Here is a 17454-nt window from a genome sequence, read left to right as displayed (position 1 = left end):
CACTTAGATTGTAAGCTCTAACGAGCAGGGCCCTCCGATTCCTACTGTGTTAAAGTGTATTGTATTTGTATTGTCTACCCTTAAGTTGTAAAGCGCTGTGTAAATTGTGCACAGATGTCCCAAAGTGCTCTGGAGGGCCTCTTTGGCACATGTCATAATGGGGACATGGGGGGGTGCATAGTCAGTACAGACTTATTTAAAACATAAGCCAACCAAAGTGTCTTCAACAGGAACTGTCTGTGTAGCTTCATTATCTGGAACACTATACTGTCATTAATGCACAGAACAGGCCAGCGGAGTCCCCCCCCCCCCTGATCCATCATCTTTACCATTTTACACACACCAAAAAAAAACCTTGACACTTCCCGGAGGGTGGAACCAATCTTTTATTTCAGTCACATGTACAGGTTGGGGCATGCTCCCGATCCAGCAGGGCACACAGTATGTAAAAAAAAAAACAAAACGGCCAACTCCACCCAAAACTGACATTTCGGCAATGGGTGGACACTGGGGGGAGAATGAATCGCTTGCCAGCTTCCTTCTGAATCACAGGCAACAAGATCTCCCCACTTTACAATCTACAGCAGGGGAGGGGAAGTTCCTGAGAGGTGTCAGAAGCCAGGGGGCGACTCAACCGTCAGTTCTCCACCTAGAACAGAAATATCAGCTTTGGAGAGAAGAAAACCGATCATTAGTACATACACTGAGAACTGGCATATAAGAGAAAACGAACCCCGATTTCTGAAGAGTCCTCTCCTCCTTGACCCCCAAATACCACAGAGAACACCCCCCTCCCAACAATGCAATGTGATCAAACCTACCAAGGGATGGTCAACTTATAGTATTACAGGATGGGGGAAGGGATCACCTTAACCATTGACCTGGCAAAGTATTATGGGATGGGGAACCACCCTCACCTCTGACCAGGAGCCAATATCTTTGGTTCCTAAATGAAGACACATCCCCTCCCCACAATTCAATGTGACGAAACCTACCAAGAGATGGTCCCCTGGTATTATAGGTTGGTGGGGGCAGGCCTGGCCTTTGACCTGCAGCCCATATGTCATGTTCAGAAGAAAAGACCTACCCCCTCCCCACAATGCACTGAGCGTAAACCTATCAAGAGATGATCATCTCATAGAATTATGGGATGGTGGTGGGACAAGCTTGACCTGGCTTAGTATTATAGAATGGGTAACAAGCCTGACCTGGAGCCAATATCTTTGGTTCCCAAATGAAGACATTGACCATTGGTTCCCCACAATGCACTGTGATGAAACCTACCAAGGGATGGTCCCACAGTATTATAGGATGGAGGACACGCCTGAACTCTTACCTGAAACCAATATCTGTGCACTTGTCAAGTTTGGAGGAAGGGCCTAACTACTGACCTGGCCTAGTATTACGGGATGAGGAACAGAACAAGATTGGCCCCTGATCTGAAGCCAACATCTTTGGTTCCTAAATGAAGACACGCCCCCTGCCCACAATGCAGTGTGACAAAACCTACTAAGAGATGGTCATTCTAAAAAATTACAGGGGGGGGGGCTGACCTCTGACCTGGCATAGGATGAGTTACAAGCCTGAGCCTTGACCTGGAGCCAATGACTGATTCATAAATGAAGACGCACCCCCTACCCACAATGAACTGTGATGGTCCTATGGTTTTATGGGATGGGGGACAAGCCTGACCTCTGACTTGGAGCCAATATCAGTGTATGTGTCAAGTTTGGAGGGTGAGCCTAACCACTGACCTGGCATTAATATTATGGGATGGGGAACAAGCCTGACCTTTGTCCCGGAGCCAACATCTCTGGTTCCTAAATGAAGACACACCATCTCCCTACAATGCAATGTGATGAAACCTACCAAGGGACGGTCCCATGATATCATGGTATGGGGAACAAGCCTGACCTCTGACCTGGAGCCAATGGACATCTCATAGAATTACAGGATGGTGGGGTGGAGGGAGGGCGAGTCTAACCATTGATCTGGCATAGAATTATTGGATGAGGAACAAGCCTGACTTCCAACTTGGCGCCAATATCAGTGCATGTTCCAAATTTGGAGGGCAAGCCTAACCACTGACCTGGCATAGTATTATGGGATGGGGAACAAGCTTGACTCCTGACCTGAAGCCTAACCACTGACCTGGCATAGTATTATGGGATGGGGAACAAGCTTGACTCCTAACCTGAAGCCTAACCACTGATCTGGCATAGTATTATGGGATGGGGAACAAGCTTGACTCCTGACCTGAAGCCAACATCTCTGGTTCGTAAATTAGGACACACCATCTCCCTACAATGCACTGTGATAAAACCTACCAAGGGATGGTCCTATGGTATTATGGGATGGGGAACAAGCCTGACCTCTGACCTGGAGCCAATATCTATGCATGTGCCAAGTTTGGAGGGCGAGCCTAACCACTGACCTGGGATAGTATTATGGGATGGGAACAAGCCTGACCTCTGACCTGGAGCCAATATCTTAGGTTCATAAACAAAGACACACTATCTCCACGCAATGTACAGTGATGAATCCTTCTAAGAGATGGCTGCATGGGATTATAGGAATAGGGGTAGAGTTCCCTTTAAACCCGAACACATATGAATTACAAGGGTTCTGAGGCTATTTAAATGCAGATAAGGCACCAAGTGAGTTTAATTACCACCTTAATCAGCCACAGAACCTGTGTAATTATTTTGAGTTCGGGTTTAAAGGGATGAGGTGGCAACCATAAATAGGGGTGAGTCTATCTTCTGACCTGGAGCCAATGTCATGTACCATGACCAGGAAAATAAGACTCACCCCCTACCCACAGTGCAGAGTGAAGAAACCTACCAAGAGATGGTCATCTCATAGAATTATGGGATGGTGGTGGAGCCTGACCTGGAGCCAAGATCTGCTCACATGGCACGTGTTTGGAGCTCCCAGGCCGGGGTGAGGAGGCACCGGGATTGAAGGAGTTCCAAGGGGGGTCATTCTCTTTTGCCAGTTTGCAATGTATGCACTAATGACAGGTTCCCTTTTAAAAACAGGGAATAGTACAAAATGCCATCAGAGAGCCCTAGAAAAGCTGTTCCGGATCCGGGACGACCACAGGAAGACCACGCAGAGCGGCCAGCCCAATCACTGTCCGTATGGACTCCGGTGGCGTTCCCCCTCAGCCTGTATGTCACAGAAGGACGGAGACCCTCTGCGGAGCCCCCACCCCTCCCCCACATCATGCTCAGTATTCCTCAGCCATGATCAGGACGACCAGGGAGCTCCATCCAGTGAATGGGTGACATCCCTGTCCTCGGCCCGTGTGGTCATTGTACTGCTCCCAGAGAAAACCCGTATCTATGTACTGCCTGTACAGGTTAGCGATGAGGTTGATGCGGAGCTCGCGGTACACACTGGTCGCCTTCTCCCGGTGAGGGCCCTCCAGCTGGCTGTAGTGGTGCAGGGCCCTCACCGCCAGGTAGTTCATGTTGATCCATATAGGGCCCCTCCAGTAGGGCGGATCGTGTTCCGTGTTGCGTTGCATGTACATGGGGCTGCTCTTGGACAAGGAGCGGATGCCATACGGCGTCCAGAGCTTGTCGGGATCCCGGAGCTGGTCCAGGACGCGGCCAAGTTTGGGAGAGTCAGGGGACAGGAGCTGCAGGAGGAACGGGAAAAGGGACACGTAGCCCAGAGCGCCGACGTACTGCAACTTCGGGGCCTTCCTCACCACCCTGATCAGTCTCGGAGGAGGGACGCTACGCGGGTCCTGCCCGGGAAAGGGACGCGGCCGCTCCCACTCCAGCACCGTGTTCTGCGTGTGGTTCCCGTAATCGGCGTAAGCCCCGAGCCTCTCGAACCAGTGGAGCTTATCCAAGAGGGAATTGTCAGTGAGCGCCGAGTGCGACTCCTTGTACCTGCCGCCATCTTCTCCCAGCAGGTCGCAGATGCCCGCCATCACCTCCGACGCCAAGGCCATCCAGCACCTCAAGTCCACGTGCCGCTCGTCATCCGAGGGGTGAGAGGCTCGTGGGTAATCGTCTAGGCCAGACGTCAGCGTTTTCGGGTTCAGAAACTGCAGGGTGTCCCTGTCCCGCCCGCGCCATCGGTAGGTGTGCGGAAGGGGTCCGCTCTGCGTCTCGTTGAACCAGCCATACCAGGTCTGGAGACGAGGAAATGCCCGTCGAAGAATCAGACGCCCTTCCGGGGGAACGTTCCCGCCTGCCAACAGCTGGCGCAGCGCCAGGAACAGGGTGGGGGGGTTGGCGTTCTCGTCTCGCTGGACGACAAATTCAGAGGGCACTTTACTGCGAGCTTCGGGTCCGAGGATCTGCTCCCGTGGGATCCAGCCATCGGCGTTGATCAGATCCAGCCAGTGACCCAGAGACTGCCAGGCCAGAGTCGGGTTCCAGCGGGCGATCAGCAGCAAGTGGAACCCCTCGTCCCAGAGGAAGCCGCGAGGGAAGAAGGAGCGCGACGGGACGGCGGTGAAGAGGGGAGCCAATGGATAGGCCACAGGTTCTGGATTGTACCGGGACTGGACCAGGGAGCTGCCATAAAAATAGCCCATCCCACCCACCATGTTGGAAAGGGCGGCCTGAGCGAACGCCACCTGCTCTGGGATGAAGCCCTTCCCCTCCAGCTGGAAGGTCTGCCGGAAACGCTCGGCCATGTCCTTCTTGTGCCGCTCAAGCTCCGCGGTCAGAGTCTGTCCGGACAGGTGCTCCCAGCGCTCCAGGAAACTGTCTGATTCGAATAGGATCTCGGCCTGGAAGGGGAGGGCCAGGGTGATCTGGTGAACGATGACCTGGGAGTGGTCAGACCCCGGCTGGGGGGGCGGGTTGTAGACGTCGACCCCGAAGTAACGTCTCTTGCTGTTCCCGGAGCCTCCAGACGGGTGACTAAAACGGTCTCTGAGGCTGCCGCGGACGACGTCCGTGATGTGGTGGAGTCCTGGGCACGTCGTCACCAAGTGGTTATAACTGTGGAGAGAAGAAGAAGAAGAAGAAAACCAGATAAGTGCCAAGAAAACTTCAAAATTATGAAGATATACCCTCCCCCCCCTCCTCTTCTCCTTGCTTGGTTTACTTTTATCTGTCGGCAGTCCACACTGATCTACACAACCATGGAAGGAACCAGCGATCCCTCTATCCCATCATGCCTCTGGGTGTCATGCTTGTGGCTGTTAGGTCTTGCTATGCCTCGTGAGACTTGTAGTTCTGCAACAGCTGGAGGTCCGCTAATTGCATATACCTGCTCTAGATGGTCCACAATGATCTACACAACCATGGAAGGAACCAGCGGTCCCTGTAGATGGTCCACACTGATCTACACAACCATGGAAGGAACCAGCGATCCCTCTAGATGGTCCACACAACCGTGGAAGGAACCAGCGATCCCTCTAGATGGTCCACACTGATCTACACAACCATGGAAGGAACCTGCGGTCCCTCTAGATGGTCCACACTGATCTACACAGCCATGGAAGGAACCAGCGGTCCCTCTAGATGGTCCACACTGATCTACACAACCATGGAAGGAACCAGAGATCCCTCTAGATGGTCCACACTGATCTACACAACCATGGAAGGAACCAGCGATCCCTCTAGATGGTCCACACACTGATCTACACAACCATGGAAGGAACCAGCGATCCCTCTAGATGGTCCACACTAATCTACACAACCATGGAAGGAACCAGCGATCCCTCTAGATGGTCCACACAACCGTGGAAGGAACCAGCGATCCCTCTAGATGGTCCACACTGATCTACACAACCATGGAAGGAACCAGCAGTCCATCTAGATGGTCCACACTGATCTACACAACCATGGAAGGAACCAGAGATCCCTCTAGATGGTCCACACTGATCTACACAACCATGGAAGGAACCAGCGATCCCTCTAGATGGTCCACACTGATCTACACAACCATGGAAGGAACCAGCAGTCCCTCTAGATGGTCCACACAACCGTGGAAGGAACCAGCAATCCCTCTAGATGGTCCACACTGATCTACACAACCATGGAAGGAACCAGCAGTCCCTCTAGATGGTCCACACTGATCTACACAACCATGGAAGGAACCAGCGATCCCTCTAGATGGTCCACACTGATCTACACAACCATGAAAGGAACCAGCGATCCCTCTACATGAGCTTTCTGCTTCCTACAGTTGGCTGGATGGGATCACATGGGAAGGGGGCAGGGCTTAGCCAGACTAATACAGCAGATGCCTGCTTCCAGCAGTTTGTGTTTTGTTCCCCTCAGGGATTACATGAGTGCAGTGCAGTAGACGGTCATCAATTATAGCACAGAACCAGCTGAAGTGGGGTGGGGGAGTCACATCAGCCAGATATCACCACAAACGTACCAATTCATCAGCTGCGGGTGGTGCCCTATATTTGGAGCCCCTTCAAATATTAGGATTATAGTCACATGACACATTGTTATCATGGGATTTACATCAAGTACCAACAAAGCTAAAAGAACCCAAACTCACCCAGCAAGGAAGAAGGGGGCCAATGCCTTGCCTTATGTAATTCGTAGTGGTTAGTGGGACGTGTGGGGTGCGGGGCCCTGAAAGAAAAGCTCAATGCTAACCCCCCACCTAACTACCACCTGCCCAATGAGAAGTAAGGTCTGCATTGATGGAAGTGAGTGGGGAATGCTGGGACACAATGCCATAAGTGGTAAGGCCTCAAACCCTTCAAAGAGTTGGAGAACATTGCTCAGAATATCCCACCACAAAAGGAGGAGAAATGATGTTCCCAAAAAAACAGATTCAGGTGATGAGGCACCTTCCAGCATTAGAGCAGTACTTGGATGATACTTATACTACCGGGTTATACTGCCTCCTACAGGAAATCAAAAGCCAGCCCCCTAGGGGCTATAACCCCTCCCACACCACACCTGCGATGGACTGTCCCCGGACTCTCCAGAAGCTTCCAGGACTGCCCCCGGACTCTCCAGAGCTTCCAGGACTGCCCCCGGACTCTCCAGAGCTTCCAGGACTGCCCCCGGACTCTCCAGAGCTTCCAGGACTGCCCCCGGACTCTCCAGAGCTTCCAGGACTGTCCCCGGACTCTCCAGAGCTTCCAGGACTGTCCCCGGACTCTCCAGAGCTTCCAGGACTGTCCCCGGACTCTCCAGAGCTTCCAGGACTATCCCCGACTCTCCTGAGCTTCCAGGACTAGTTCCGGACTCTCCTGAGCTTCCAGGACTAGTTCCGGACTCTCCTGAGCTTCCAGGACTAGTTCGGACTCTCCTGAGCTTCCAGGACTAGTTCCGGACTCTCCTGAGCTTCCAGGACTAGTTCCGGACTCTCCTGAGCTTCCAGGACTAGTTCCGGACTCTCCTGAGCTTCCAGGACTAGTTCCGGACTCTCCTGAGCTTCCAGGACTAGTTCCGGACTCTCCTGAGCTTCCAGGACTAGTTCCGGACTCTCTGAGCTTCCAGGACTAGTTCCGGACTCTCCTGAGCTTCCAGGACTAGTTCCGGACTCTCCTGAGCTTCCAGGACTAGTTCCGGACTCGCCTGAGCTTCAGGACTAGTTCCGGACTCGCCTGAGCTTCCAGGACTAGTTCCGGACTCGCCTGAGCTTCCAGGACTAGTTCCGGACTCGCCTGAGCTTCCAGGACTAGTTCCGGACTCGCCTGAGCTTCCAGGACTAGTTCTGGACTCCCCTGAGCTTCCAGGACTAGTTCTGGACTCCCCTGAGCTTCCAGGACTATCCCGGACTCCCCTGAGCTTCCAGGACTAGTTCCGGACTCGCCTGAGCTTCCAGGACTAGTTCCGGACTCGCCTGAGCTTCCAGGACTAGTTCCGGACTCGCCTGAGCTTCCAGGACTAGTTCCGGACTCGCCTGAGCTTCCAGGACTAGTTCTGGACTCCCCAGAGCTTCCAGGACTATCCCCGGACTCCCCTGAGCTTCCAGGACTAGTTCCGGACTCTCCTGAGCTTCCAGGACTAGTTCCGGACTCTTCTTCAAACACAGAAATAAAAAAACAGACCCCGACGAGCCACCTCCTACAGAAATCACAGCACTCACCTGATGGCTCCGCCTCCTGCGTCCGGACTGGGAATCTGATAGTGAAGCCACCCAGCTCTTCTGACAAGCCGGTCACATGACTCAGGTGTCGCCCATCCATGTGGGGGTCAGCGTTCCCTGCCCGTCTGTGGCCACATAGAAGAAGAGGGAGAGAACCTGTCCTGGGGGCCCTGTGGGGGAGAAGACAGAGAAGCGTCCAATTATATCTCGTGTGACACCAAAAACAAAACCAACTGTGCAGGAGCAGAGCCAGGAGAACATGCTAGTGGGAATCTGGGGGGGGTGTCACATGCTCCCATACCCCAATATTTTTATGCATGGAATTTACATCTCTCACAAGGACACTAAAGAAAGCCGCACAAAGTACCGACCAAGAAAAAAAGAGGACCTGTCACTTCTCACTTCCAGTTGGCCTTCCCGGCATTATACACAGGCCCGGTAAAACACTGCGGGCCACCAAAACTCCCGTCATTCTAGGAACACGCAATGTAAGGGCCAGTGTGGACAGGCTTTGGGTTTATGCTCCCCAGCCCGCCATTACCAACCCTATGCTCCCCTCATCCGCATCTCCAGCGTTAACACTTACCTAGACCACCTCTATAAGAGCTTACACCCCAAGTCAATACCCCCTCCATCCACCTCTCCAACAACCTACATCCCCCCCAAGCCTATGTCTTCTTGTTTCACCTTTCTCAGATCCTATGCTCCTCTGTACTGCTCTCCGGGATCCTACAGCCCCCCCATTCACCTTTCTCCGAGCCTGAGCCCACACTCCTCCAATCCACCATCCCCCCCCCCCCCCCCAAACCTGGACCAAGCCTAAGCCCACACTCCCCCAATCCACCATTCCCCCCAAACCTGGACCAAGCCTAAGCCCACACTCCCCCCAATCCACCATTCCCCCCCAAACCTGACCAAGCCTAAGCCACACTCCCCCAATCCACCATTCCCCCCCCAAACCTGGACCAAGCCTAAGCCACACTCTCCCAATCCACCATTCCCCCCCAAACCTGGACCAAGCTAAGCCACACTCTCCCAATCCACCATTCCCCCCCAAACCTGGACCAAGCCTAAGCCCACACTCCCCCAATCCACCATTCCCCCCCCAAACCTGGACCAAGCCCAAGCCCACACTCCCCCAATCCACCATCCCCCCCCCCAAACCTGGACCAAGTCTAAGCCCACACTCCCCCAATCCACCATTCCCCCCCAAATCTGGACCAAGCCTAAGCCCACACTCCCCCAATCCACCATCCCCCCCCCCCCCAAACCTGGACCAAGCCTAAGCCCACACTCCCCCAATCCACCATTCCCCCCCAAACCTGGACCAAGCCCAAGCCCACACTCCCCCAATCCACCATTCCCCCCCCCCAAACCTGGACCAAGTCTAAGCCCACACTCCCCCAATCCACCATTCCCCCCCAAATCTGGACCAAGCCTAAGCCCACACTCCCCAATCCACCATTTCCCCCCCCCAAACCTGGACCAAGTCTAAGCCCACACTCCCCCAATCCACCATTCCCCCCTAAACCTGGACCAAGTCTAAGCCCACACTCCCCCAATCCACCATTCCCCCCCAAATCTGGACCAAGCCTAAGCCACACTCCCCCAATCCACCATCCCCCCCCCCCCAAACCTGGACCAAGTCTGAGCCCACACTCTCCCAATCCACCATTCCCCCCCCCCCAAACCTGGACCAAGTCTAAGCCCACACTCTCCCAATCCACCATTCCCCCCAAAACCTGGACCAAGCCTAAGCCCACACTCCCCCAATCCACCATTCCCCCCCCCAAACCTGGACCAAGTCTAAGCCCACACTCCCCCAATCCACCATTACCCCCCCAAACCTGGACCAAGCCTAAGCCCACACTCTCCCAATCCACCATTCCCCCCCCAAACCTGGACCAAGTCTAAGCCCACACTCCCCAATCCACCATTCCCCCCCCAAACCTGGACCAAGTCTAAGCCCACACTCCCCCAATCCACCATTCCCCCCCAAACCTGGACCAAGTCTAAGCCCACACTCTCCCAATCCACCATTCCCCCCCCAAACCTGGACCAAGTCTAAGCCCACACTCCCCCAATCCACCATTCCCCCCCCAAACCTGGACCAAGCCTAAGCCCACACTCTCCCAATCCACCACTCCCCCCCCCCCAAACCTGGACCAAGCCTAAGCCCACACTCTCCCAATCCACCATCACCATCCCCCCCCCCCCAAACCTGGACCAAGGCTAAGCCCACACTCCCCCAATCCACCATTCCCCCCCCAAACCTGGACCAAGCCTAAGCCCACACTCTCCCAATCCACCATCCCCCCCCCCCCCCCCCCAAACCTGGACCAAGGCTAAGCCCACACTCCCCCAATCCACCATTCCCCCCCAAACCTGGACCAAGCCTAAGCCCACACTCCCCCAATCCACCATCCCCCCCCCCAAACCTGGACCAAGCCTAAGCCACACTCCCCAATCCACCATTTCCCCCCCCAAACCTGGACCAAGTCTAAGCCCACACTCCCCCAATCCACCATTCCCCCCCAAACCTGGACCAAGTCTAAGCCCACACTCCCCCAATCCACCATCCCCCCCCCCCAAACCTGGACCAAGTCTAAGCCCACACTCCCCCAATCCACCATTCCCCCCCCCCCCAAACCTGGACCAAGTCTAAGCCCACACTCCCCCAATCCACCATTCCCCCCCAAACCTGGACCAAGTCTAAGCCCACACTCCCCCAATCCACCATTCCCCCCCCCAAACCTGGACCAAGTCTAAGCCCACACTCTCCCAATCCACCATTCCCCCCCAAACCTGGACCAAGTCTAAGCCCACACTCCCCAATCCACCATTCCCCCCCCAAACCTGGACCAAGTCTAAGCCCACACTCTCCCAATCCACCATTCCCCCCCAAACCTGGACCAAGTCTAAGCCCACACTCCCCCAATCCACCATTCCCCCTACCCCAAACCTGGACCAAGTCTAAGCCCACACTCCCCCAATCCACCATCCCCCCCCCCCCCCCAAACCTGGACCAAGTCTAAGCCCACACTCCCCCAATCCACCATTACCCCCCCAAACCTGGACCAAGCCTAAGCCCATACTCTCCCAATCCACCATCCCCCCCCCAAACCTGGACCAAGTCTAAGCCCACACTCCCCCAATCCACCATTCCCCCCCAAACCTGGACCAAGTCTAAGCCCACACTCCCCCAATCCACCATTCCCCCTACCCCAAACCTGGACCAAGTCTAAGCCAACACTCCCCCAATCCACCATCCCCCCCCCCCCAAACCTGGACCAAGTCTAAGCCAACACTCCCCCAATCCACCATCCCCCCCCCCCCCAAACCTGGACCAAGTCTAAGCCCACACTCCCCCAATCCACCATCCCCCCCCCCAAACCTGGACCAAGTCTAAGCCCACACTCCCCCAATCCACCATCCCCCCCCCCCCAAACCTGGACCAAGTCTAAGCCCACACTCCCCAATCCACCATTCCCCCCCCAAACCTGGACCAAGTCTAAGCCCACACTCCCCCAATCCACCATTCCCCCCCCCCCCCCAAACCTGGACCAAGTCTAAGCCCACACTCTCCCAATGCACCATTCCCCCCCCAAACCTGGACCAAGTCTAAGCCCACACTCCCCAATCCACCATTCCCCCCCCCAAACCTGGACCAAGTCTAAGCCCACACTCTCCCAATCCACCATTCCCCCCCAAACCTGGACCAAGCCTAAGCCCACACTCCCCCAATCCACCATTCCCCCCCCCCAAACCTGGACCAAGTCTAAGCCCCACACTCTCCCAATCCACCATTCCCCCCCAAACCTGGACCAAGCCTAAGCCCACACTCTCCCAATCCACCATCCCCCCCCCCCCCCCAAACCTGGACCAAGCCTAAGCCCACACTCCCCCAATCCACCATTCCCCCCCCAAACCTGGACCAAGTCTAAGCCACACTCCCCAATCCACCATTCCCCCCCCCCCCCCAAACCTGGACCAAGTCTAAGCCCACACTCCCCAATCCACCATTCCCCCCCCCCAAACCTGGACCAAGGCTAAGCCCACACTCCCCCAATCCACCATTCCCCCCCCCCCCCAAACCTGGACCAAGGCTAAGCCCACACTCCCCCAATCCACCATTCCCCCCCCCAAACCTGGACCAAGGCTAAGCCCACACTCCCCCAATCCACCATTCCCCCCCCCCCCCAAACCTGGACCAAGGCTAAGCCCACACTCCCCCAATCCACCATTCCCCCCCCCCCCCCCCCCAAGCCTGGACCAAGCATAAGCCCACACTCTCCCAATCCACCATCCCCCCCCAAACCTGGACCAAGGCTAAGCCCACACTCCCCCAAGTCCACCATTCCCCCCCCCAAACCTGAACCAAGCCTAAGCCCACACTCTCCCAATCCACCATCCCCCCCCCCCCAAACCTGGACCAAGGCTAAGCCCACACTCTCCCAATCCACCATTCCCCCCAAAACCTGGACCAAGCCTAAGCCCACACTCCCCCAATCCACCATTCCCCCCCCAAACCTGGACCAAGTCTAAGCCCACACTCCCCCAATCCACCATTACCCCCCAAACTTGGACCAAGCCTAAGCCCACACTCTCCCAATCCACCATTCCCCCCCAAACCTGGACCAAGTCTAAGCCCACACTCCCCCAATCCACCATTCCCCCCCAAACCTGGACCAAGTCTAAGCCCACACTCCCCCAATCCACCATTCCCCCCCCCCAAACCTGGACCAAGTCTAAGCCCACACTCTCCAATCCACCATTCCCCCCCAAACCTGGACCAAGTCTAAGCCCACACTCCCCCAATCCACCATTCCCCCCCAAACCTGGACCAAGTCTAAGCCCACACTCCCCCAATCCACCATCCCCCCCCCCCAAACCTGGACCAAGTCTAAGCCCACACTCTCCCAATCCACCATTCCCCCCCAAACCTGGACCAAGCCTAAGCCCACACTCTCCCAATCCACCATTCCCCCCAAACCTGGACCAAGCCTAAGCCCACACTCCCCCAATCCACCATTCCCCCCCAAACCTGACCAAGCCTAAGCCCACACTCTCCCAATCCACCATCCCCCCCCCCAAACCTGGACCAAGCCTAAGCCCACACTCTCCCAACCCCTTCGATCCTTTTGTCTGCCTTTCACAGAGCCTAAATCCCCCCCCATCCACCTTTCTCTGAGCCCGAGCCCACACTCCCCCAAGCCTACGCTCCTTCCATCTGCCTTCCCCCTAGCCTGAGCCAAGCCTAAACCAGCAATCTTCCAAGCCCTTCTCTTTGTCTGTGTGACAGACTCACCCGAGACAGAGGCTATTGGCCATTGCTGCACCACTGTCACGGAACATCCCTCACTTCGCTTGAGTGCTTCCATCAGTATACCACTTCCTAAGTCCTGGAACACGAGTCCAATGGATCTGGCTATAGGAACCCCCAAGAACTAGACAACACCAGTCTTGGAGTAAATCAGGACTAACTCTTTATTTGAGATCTCACACACATTTATACAGCAGGATGACTCAAAGCTACCTAATTAACATGAGCTAATTTACTAAAAAATTTACCCAGACCAGATGACTCAGAGGCATGACCTGTAGGACACAGACTTGTGGGCACCGAGCTTCACACAGTAGTATAAACACAATAGCAGGAGCTAATTACAATTAACAATACAAAACAACAATCTCCCCCCTCCTCAGCTGAGACTGTTCGTCTCCTAGCCAGTCCTGGAGACTAATGTGATCAGCTCATTCAATTAACATACATTACTATAAACATCAACACAGGTTAATTAGAACAAACAACAATGAGTTGAATACCCTTAGAACCTGTGGTAAGCCAGACTAGACTTATTTACATTAAACACATTATAGCTGACATCAGACAGATGAGTGGAGTTGATGACATTAGCATCTCCTCACAGTATGAGCCCCAACAGTATAATTCAGTCTTATCATTCTAATATGGCATATAACGGGTTCCAGAGTCTGTGTGTTTTGGGGGACATGGAGCTGAATCAAAGTAACACCAACCCAGGGTCCCCAGGCATACAGCTCACAGAGAGCACCATTCCCCCAAATGCTAGGGCCCATAATCTGTTGGCAAGAGGCTAGCGTTCAGTCCCCTCCAATAGCCTCTGTCCCGGGTGAGTCTGTCACAGTCTGCCTTTCCCCGAGCCTGAACCCAACCTTTCCCGAGCCTGAACCCCAACCTTACCCCGAACTTGAACCCAACCTTTCCCCGAGCACGAACCCCAACCTTTCCCAAGCCCAACCTTTCCCCGAGCCCGAACCCCGAGCCCGAACCCCAACCTTTCCCCGAGCCCGAACCCAACCTTTCCCCAAGCCCAACCTTTCCCCGAGCCCGAACCCCAACCTTTCCTCGAGCCCAACCTTTCCCCGAGCCCGAACCCCAACCTTTCCCCGAGCCCGAACCCAACCTTTCCCGAGCCCCAACCTTTCCCCGAACCCAACCTTTCCCGAGCCCGAACCCAACCTTTCCCCGAGCCCGAACCCCGAGCCCGAACCCCAACCTTTCCTCGAGCCCAACCTTTCCCCGAGCCCGAACCCCAACCTTTCCCCGAACCCCGAGCCCCAACCTTTCCCCGAACCCAACCTTTCCCGAGCCCGAACCCCAACCTTTCCCCGAGCCCGAAGCCCAACCTTTCCCCGAGCCCAACCTTTCCCCGAGCCCCAACCTTTCCCCGAGCCCCAACCTTTCCCCGAGCCCGAACCCCAACCTTTCCCCGAGCCCGAACCCAACCTTTCCCCGAGCCCCAACCTTTCCCAGAGCCCGAACCCCAACCTTCCCCGAGCCCCAACCTTTCCCAGAGTCCCAACCCCAACCTTTCCCAGAGCCCGACCTTTCCCCGAGCCCAACCTTTCTCGAGCCGGAACCCAACCTTTCCCCGAGCCTGAACCCCAACCTTTCCCAGAGCCCGAACCCCAACCTTTCCCAGAGCCCCAACCTTTCCCAGAGCCCCAACCTTCCCAGAGTCCCAACCCCAACCTTTCCCAGAGCCCAACCTTTCCCGAACCCAACCTTCCCCGAGCCCGAACCCCAACCTTTCCCCGAGCCCTAACCTTTCCCCGAGCCCGAACCCCAACCTTTCCCCGAGCCCGAACCCAACCTTTCCCCGAGCCCGAACCCCAACCTTCCCCGAGCCCCAACCTTTCCAGAGCCCGAACCCCAACCTTTCCCCGAGCCCCAACCTTTCCCAGAGTCCCAACCTTTCCAGAGTCCCAACCCCAACCTTTCCCAGAGCCCGACCTTTCCCCGAGCCGGAACCCCAACCTTTCCCCGAGCCTGAACCCCGAGCCCGAACCCCAACCTTTCCCAGAGCCCCAACCTTTCCCAGAGTCCCAACCTTTCCCAGAGTCCCAACCCCAACCTTTCCCAGAGCCCAACCTTTCCCCGAACCCCAACCTTTCCCCGAGCCTGAACCCCGAGCCCGAACCCCAACCTTTCCCGAGCCCGAACCCAACCTTTCCTCGAGCCCAACCTTCCCCGAGCCCGAACCCCAACCTTTCCCCGAGCCCGAACCCCAACCTTTCCCCGAGCCCGAACCCCAACCTTTCCCCGAGCCCAACCTTTCCCCGAGCCCGAACCCAACCTTCCCCGAACCCAACCCAACCTTTCCCCGAACCCGAACCCAACCTTTCCCCGAACCCGAACCCAACCTTTCCCCGAACCAACCTTTCCCCCGAACCCCGAGCCCCAACCCCAACCTTTCCCCGAGCCCCAACCTTTCCCCGAGCCCGAACCCCAACCTTTCCCCGAGCCCCAACCTTTCCCCGAGCCCGAACCCCAACCTTTCCAGAGCCCAAACCTTTCCCAGAGTCCCAACCTTTCCCAGAACCCGAACCCCAACCTTTCCCAGAGCCCAACCTTTCCCCGAGTCCCAACCTTTCCCCGAACCCCAACCTTTCCCCGAGCCCAAACCCCAACCTTTCCCCGAGCCCAACCTTTCCTCAAGCCCGAACCCTGAGCCCAACCCCAACCTTTCCCCGAGCCCAAACCCAACCTTTCCCGAGCCCAAACCCCAACCTTTCCCCGAGCACGAACCCCAACCTTTCCCCGAGCCCGAACCCCAACCTTTCCCCGAGCCCGAACCCCGAGCCCGAACCCCAACCTTTCCCCGAGCCCAACCTTTCCCCGAGCCCGAACCCCAACCTTTCCCCGAGCCCGAACCCCAACCTTTCCCCGAGCCCGAACCCCAACCTTTCCCCGAGCCCGAACCCCGAGCCCGAACCCCAACCTTTCCCCGAGCCCGAACCCAACCTTTCCTCGAGCCCAACCTTTCCCCGAGCCCGAACCCCAACCTTTCCCCGAGCCCGAACCCTGAGCCCGAACCCCAACCTTTCCCCGAGCCCGAACCCAACCTTTCCCCGAACCCAACCTTTCCCCGAACCCAACCTTTCCCCGAACCCCAACCTTTCCCCGAACCCCAACCCCAACCTTTCCCCGAACCCAACCTTTCCACGAACCCCGAGCCCCAACCTTTTCCCCGAGCCCAAACCCCAACCTTTCCCCGAGCCCAAACCCCAACCTTTCCCCGAGCCCAACCTTTCCTCAAGCCCGAACCCCGAGCCCCAACCCCAACCTTTCCCCGAGCCCAAACCAACCTTTCCCCGAGCCCAAACCCCAACCTTTCCCCGAGCCCAAACCCCAACCTTTCCCCGAGCCCAAACCCCAACCTTTCCCCGAGCCCAAACCCCAACCTTTCCCCGAGCCCAAACCCCAACCTTTCCCCGAGCCCAAACCCCAACCTTTCCCCGAGCCCAAACCCCAACCTTTCCCCGAGCCCAAACCCAACCTTTCCCCGAGCCCAAACCCCAACCTTTCCCCGAGCCCAAACCCAACCTTTCCCGAGCCCAACCCCAACCTTTCCCCGAGCCCAAACCCAACCTTTCCCCGAGCACAAACCCCAACCTTTCCCCGAGCCCAAACCCCAACCTTTCCCCGAGCACAAACCCCAACCTTTCCCCGAACCCAACCGTTCCCCGAGCCCCAATTCATCTTTCCTCCCGAGCCTACGCCCCCCAATTCATCTTTCCTCCCGAGCCTACGCCCCCAATTCATCTTTCCCCCGAGCCTACGCCCCCCCAATTCATCTTTCCTCCCGAGCCTACGCCCCCCAATTCATCTTTCCTCCCGAGCCTACGCCCCCCCAATTCATCTTTCCTCCGAACCTACACCCCCCAATTCATCTTTCCCCCGAGTCTACCCCCCCAATTTATCCCCCCCCCCCGAGCCTACGCCCCCCAATTCATCTTTCCCCCCGAGCCTACGCCCCCCAATTCATCTTTCCTCCCCGAGCCTACGCCCCCAATTCATCTTTCCTCCCGAGCCTACGCCCCCCAATTCATCTTTCCCCCCCGAGCCTACGCCCCCCAATTCATCTTTCCCCC

At 56.4% G+C, this 17454-nt stretch overlaps 1 protein-coding gene across 1 annotated transcript; it reads right to left on the bottom strand.

The window, feature by feature from the left end:
* Positions 1-368: 368 nt before the first annotated feature.
* On the bottom strand, positions 369-8313 carry MOGS (mannosyl-oligosaccharide glucosidase). The gene is given in 4 exon segments (XM_073617608.1): positions 369-4970; positions 8038-8074; positions 8077-8145; positions 8148-8313. Coding segments are annotated over 4 exon segments (1995 nt in total). The 5' UTR covers positions 8299-8313; the 3' UTR covers positions 369-3232.
* Positions 8314-17454: the final 9141 nt, after the last annotated feature.

Source organism: Aquarana catesbeiana, linkage group LG01 (genome assembly GCF_042186555.1).
Source record: "Aquarana catesbeiana isolate 2022-GZ linkage group LG01, ASM4218655v1, whole genome shotgun sequence".
In the NCBI taxonomy this organism is placed as follows: domain Eukaryota; kingdom Metazoa; phylum Chordata; class Amphibia; order Anura; family Ranidae; genus Aquarana; species Aquarana catesbeiana.
The sequence above is the reverse complement of the archived record's forward strand: the minus strand, read 5'-3'. Positions and strand labels throughout refer to the sequence as shown.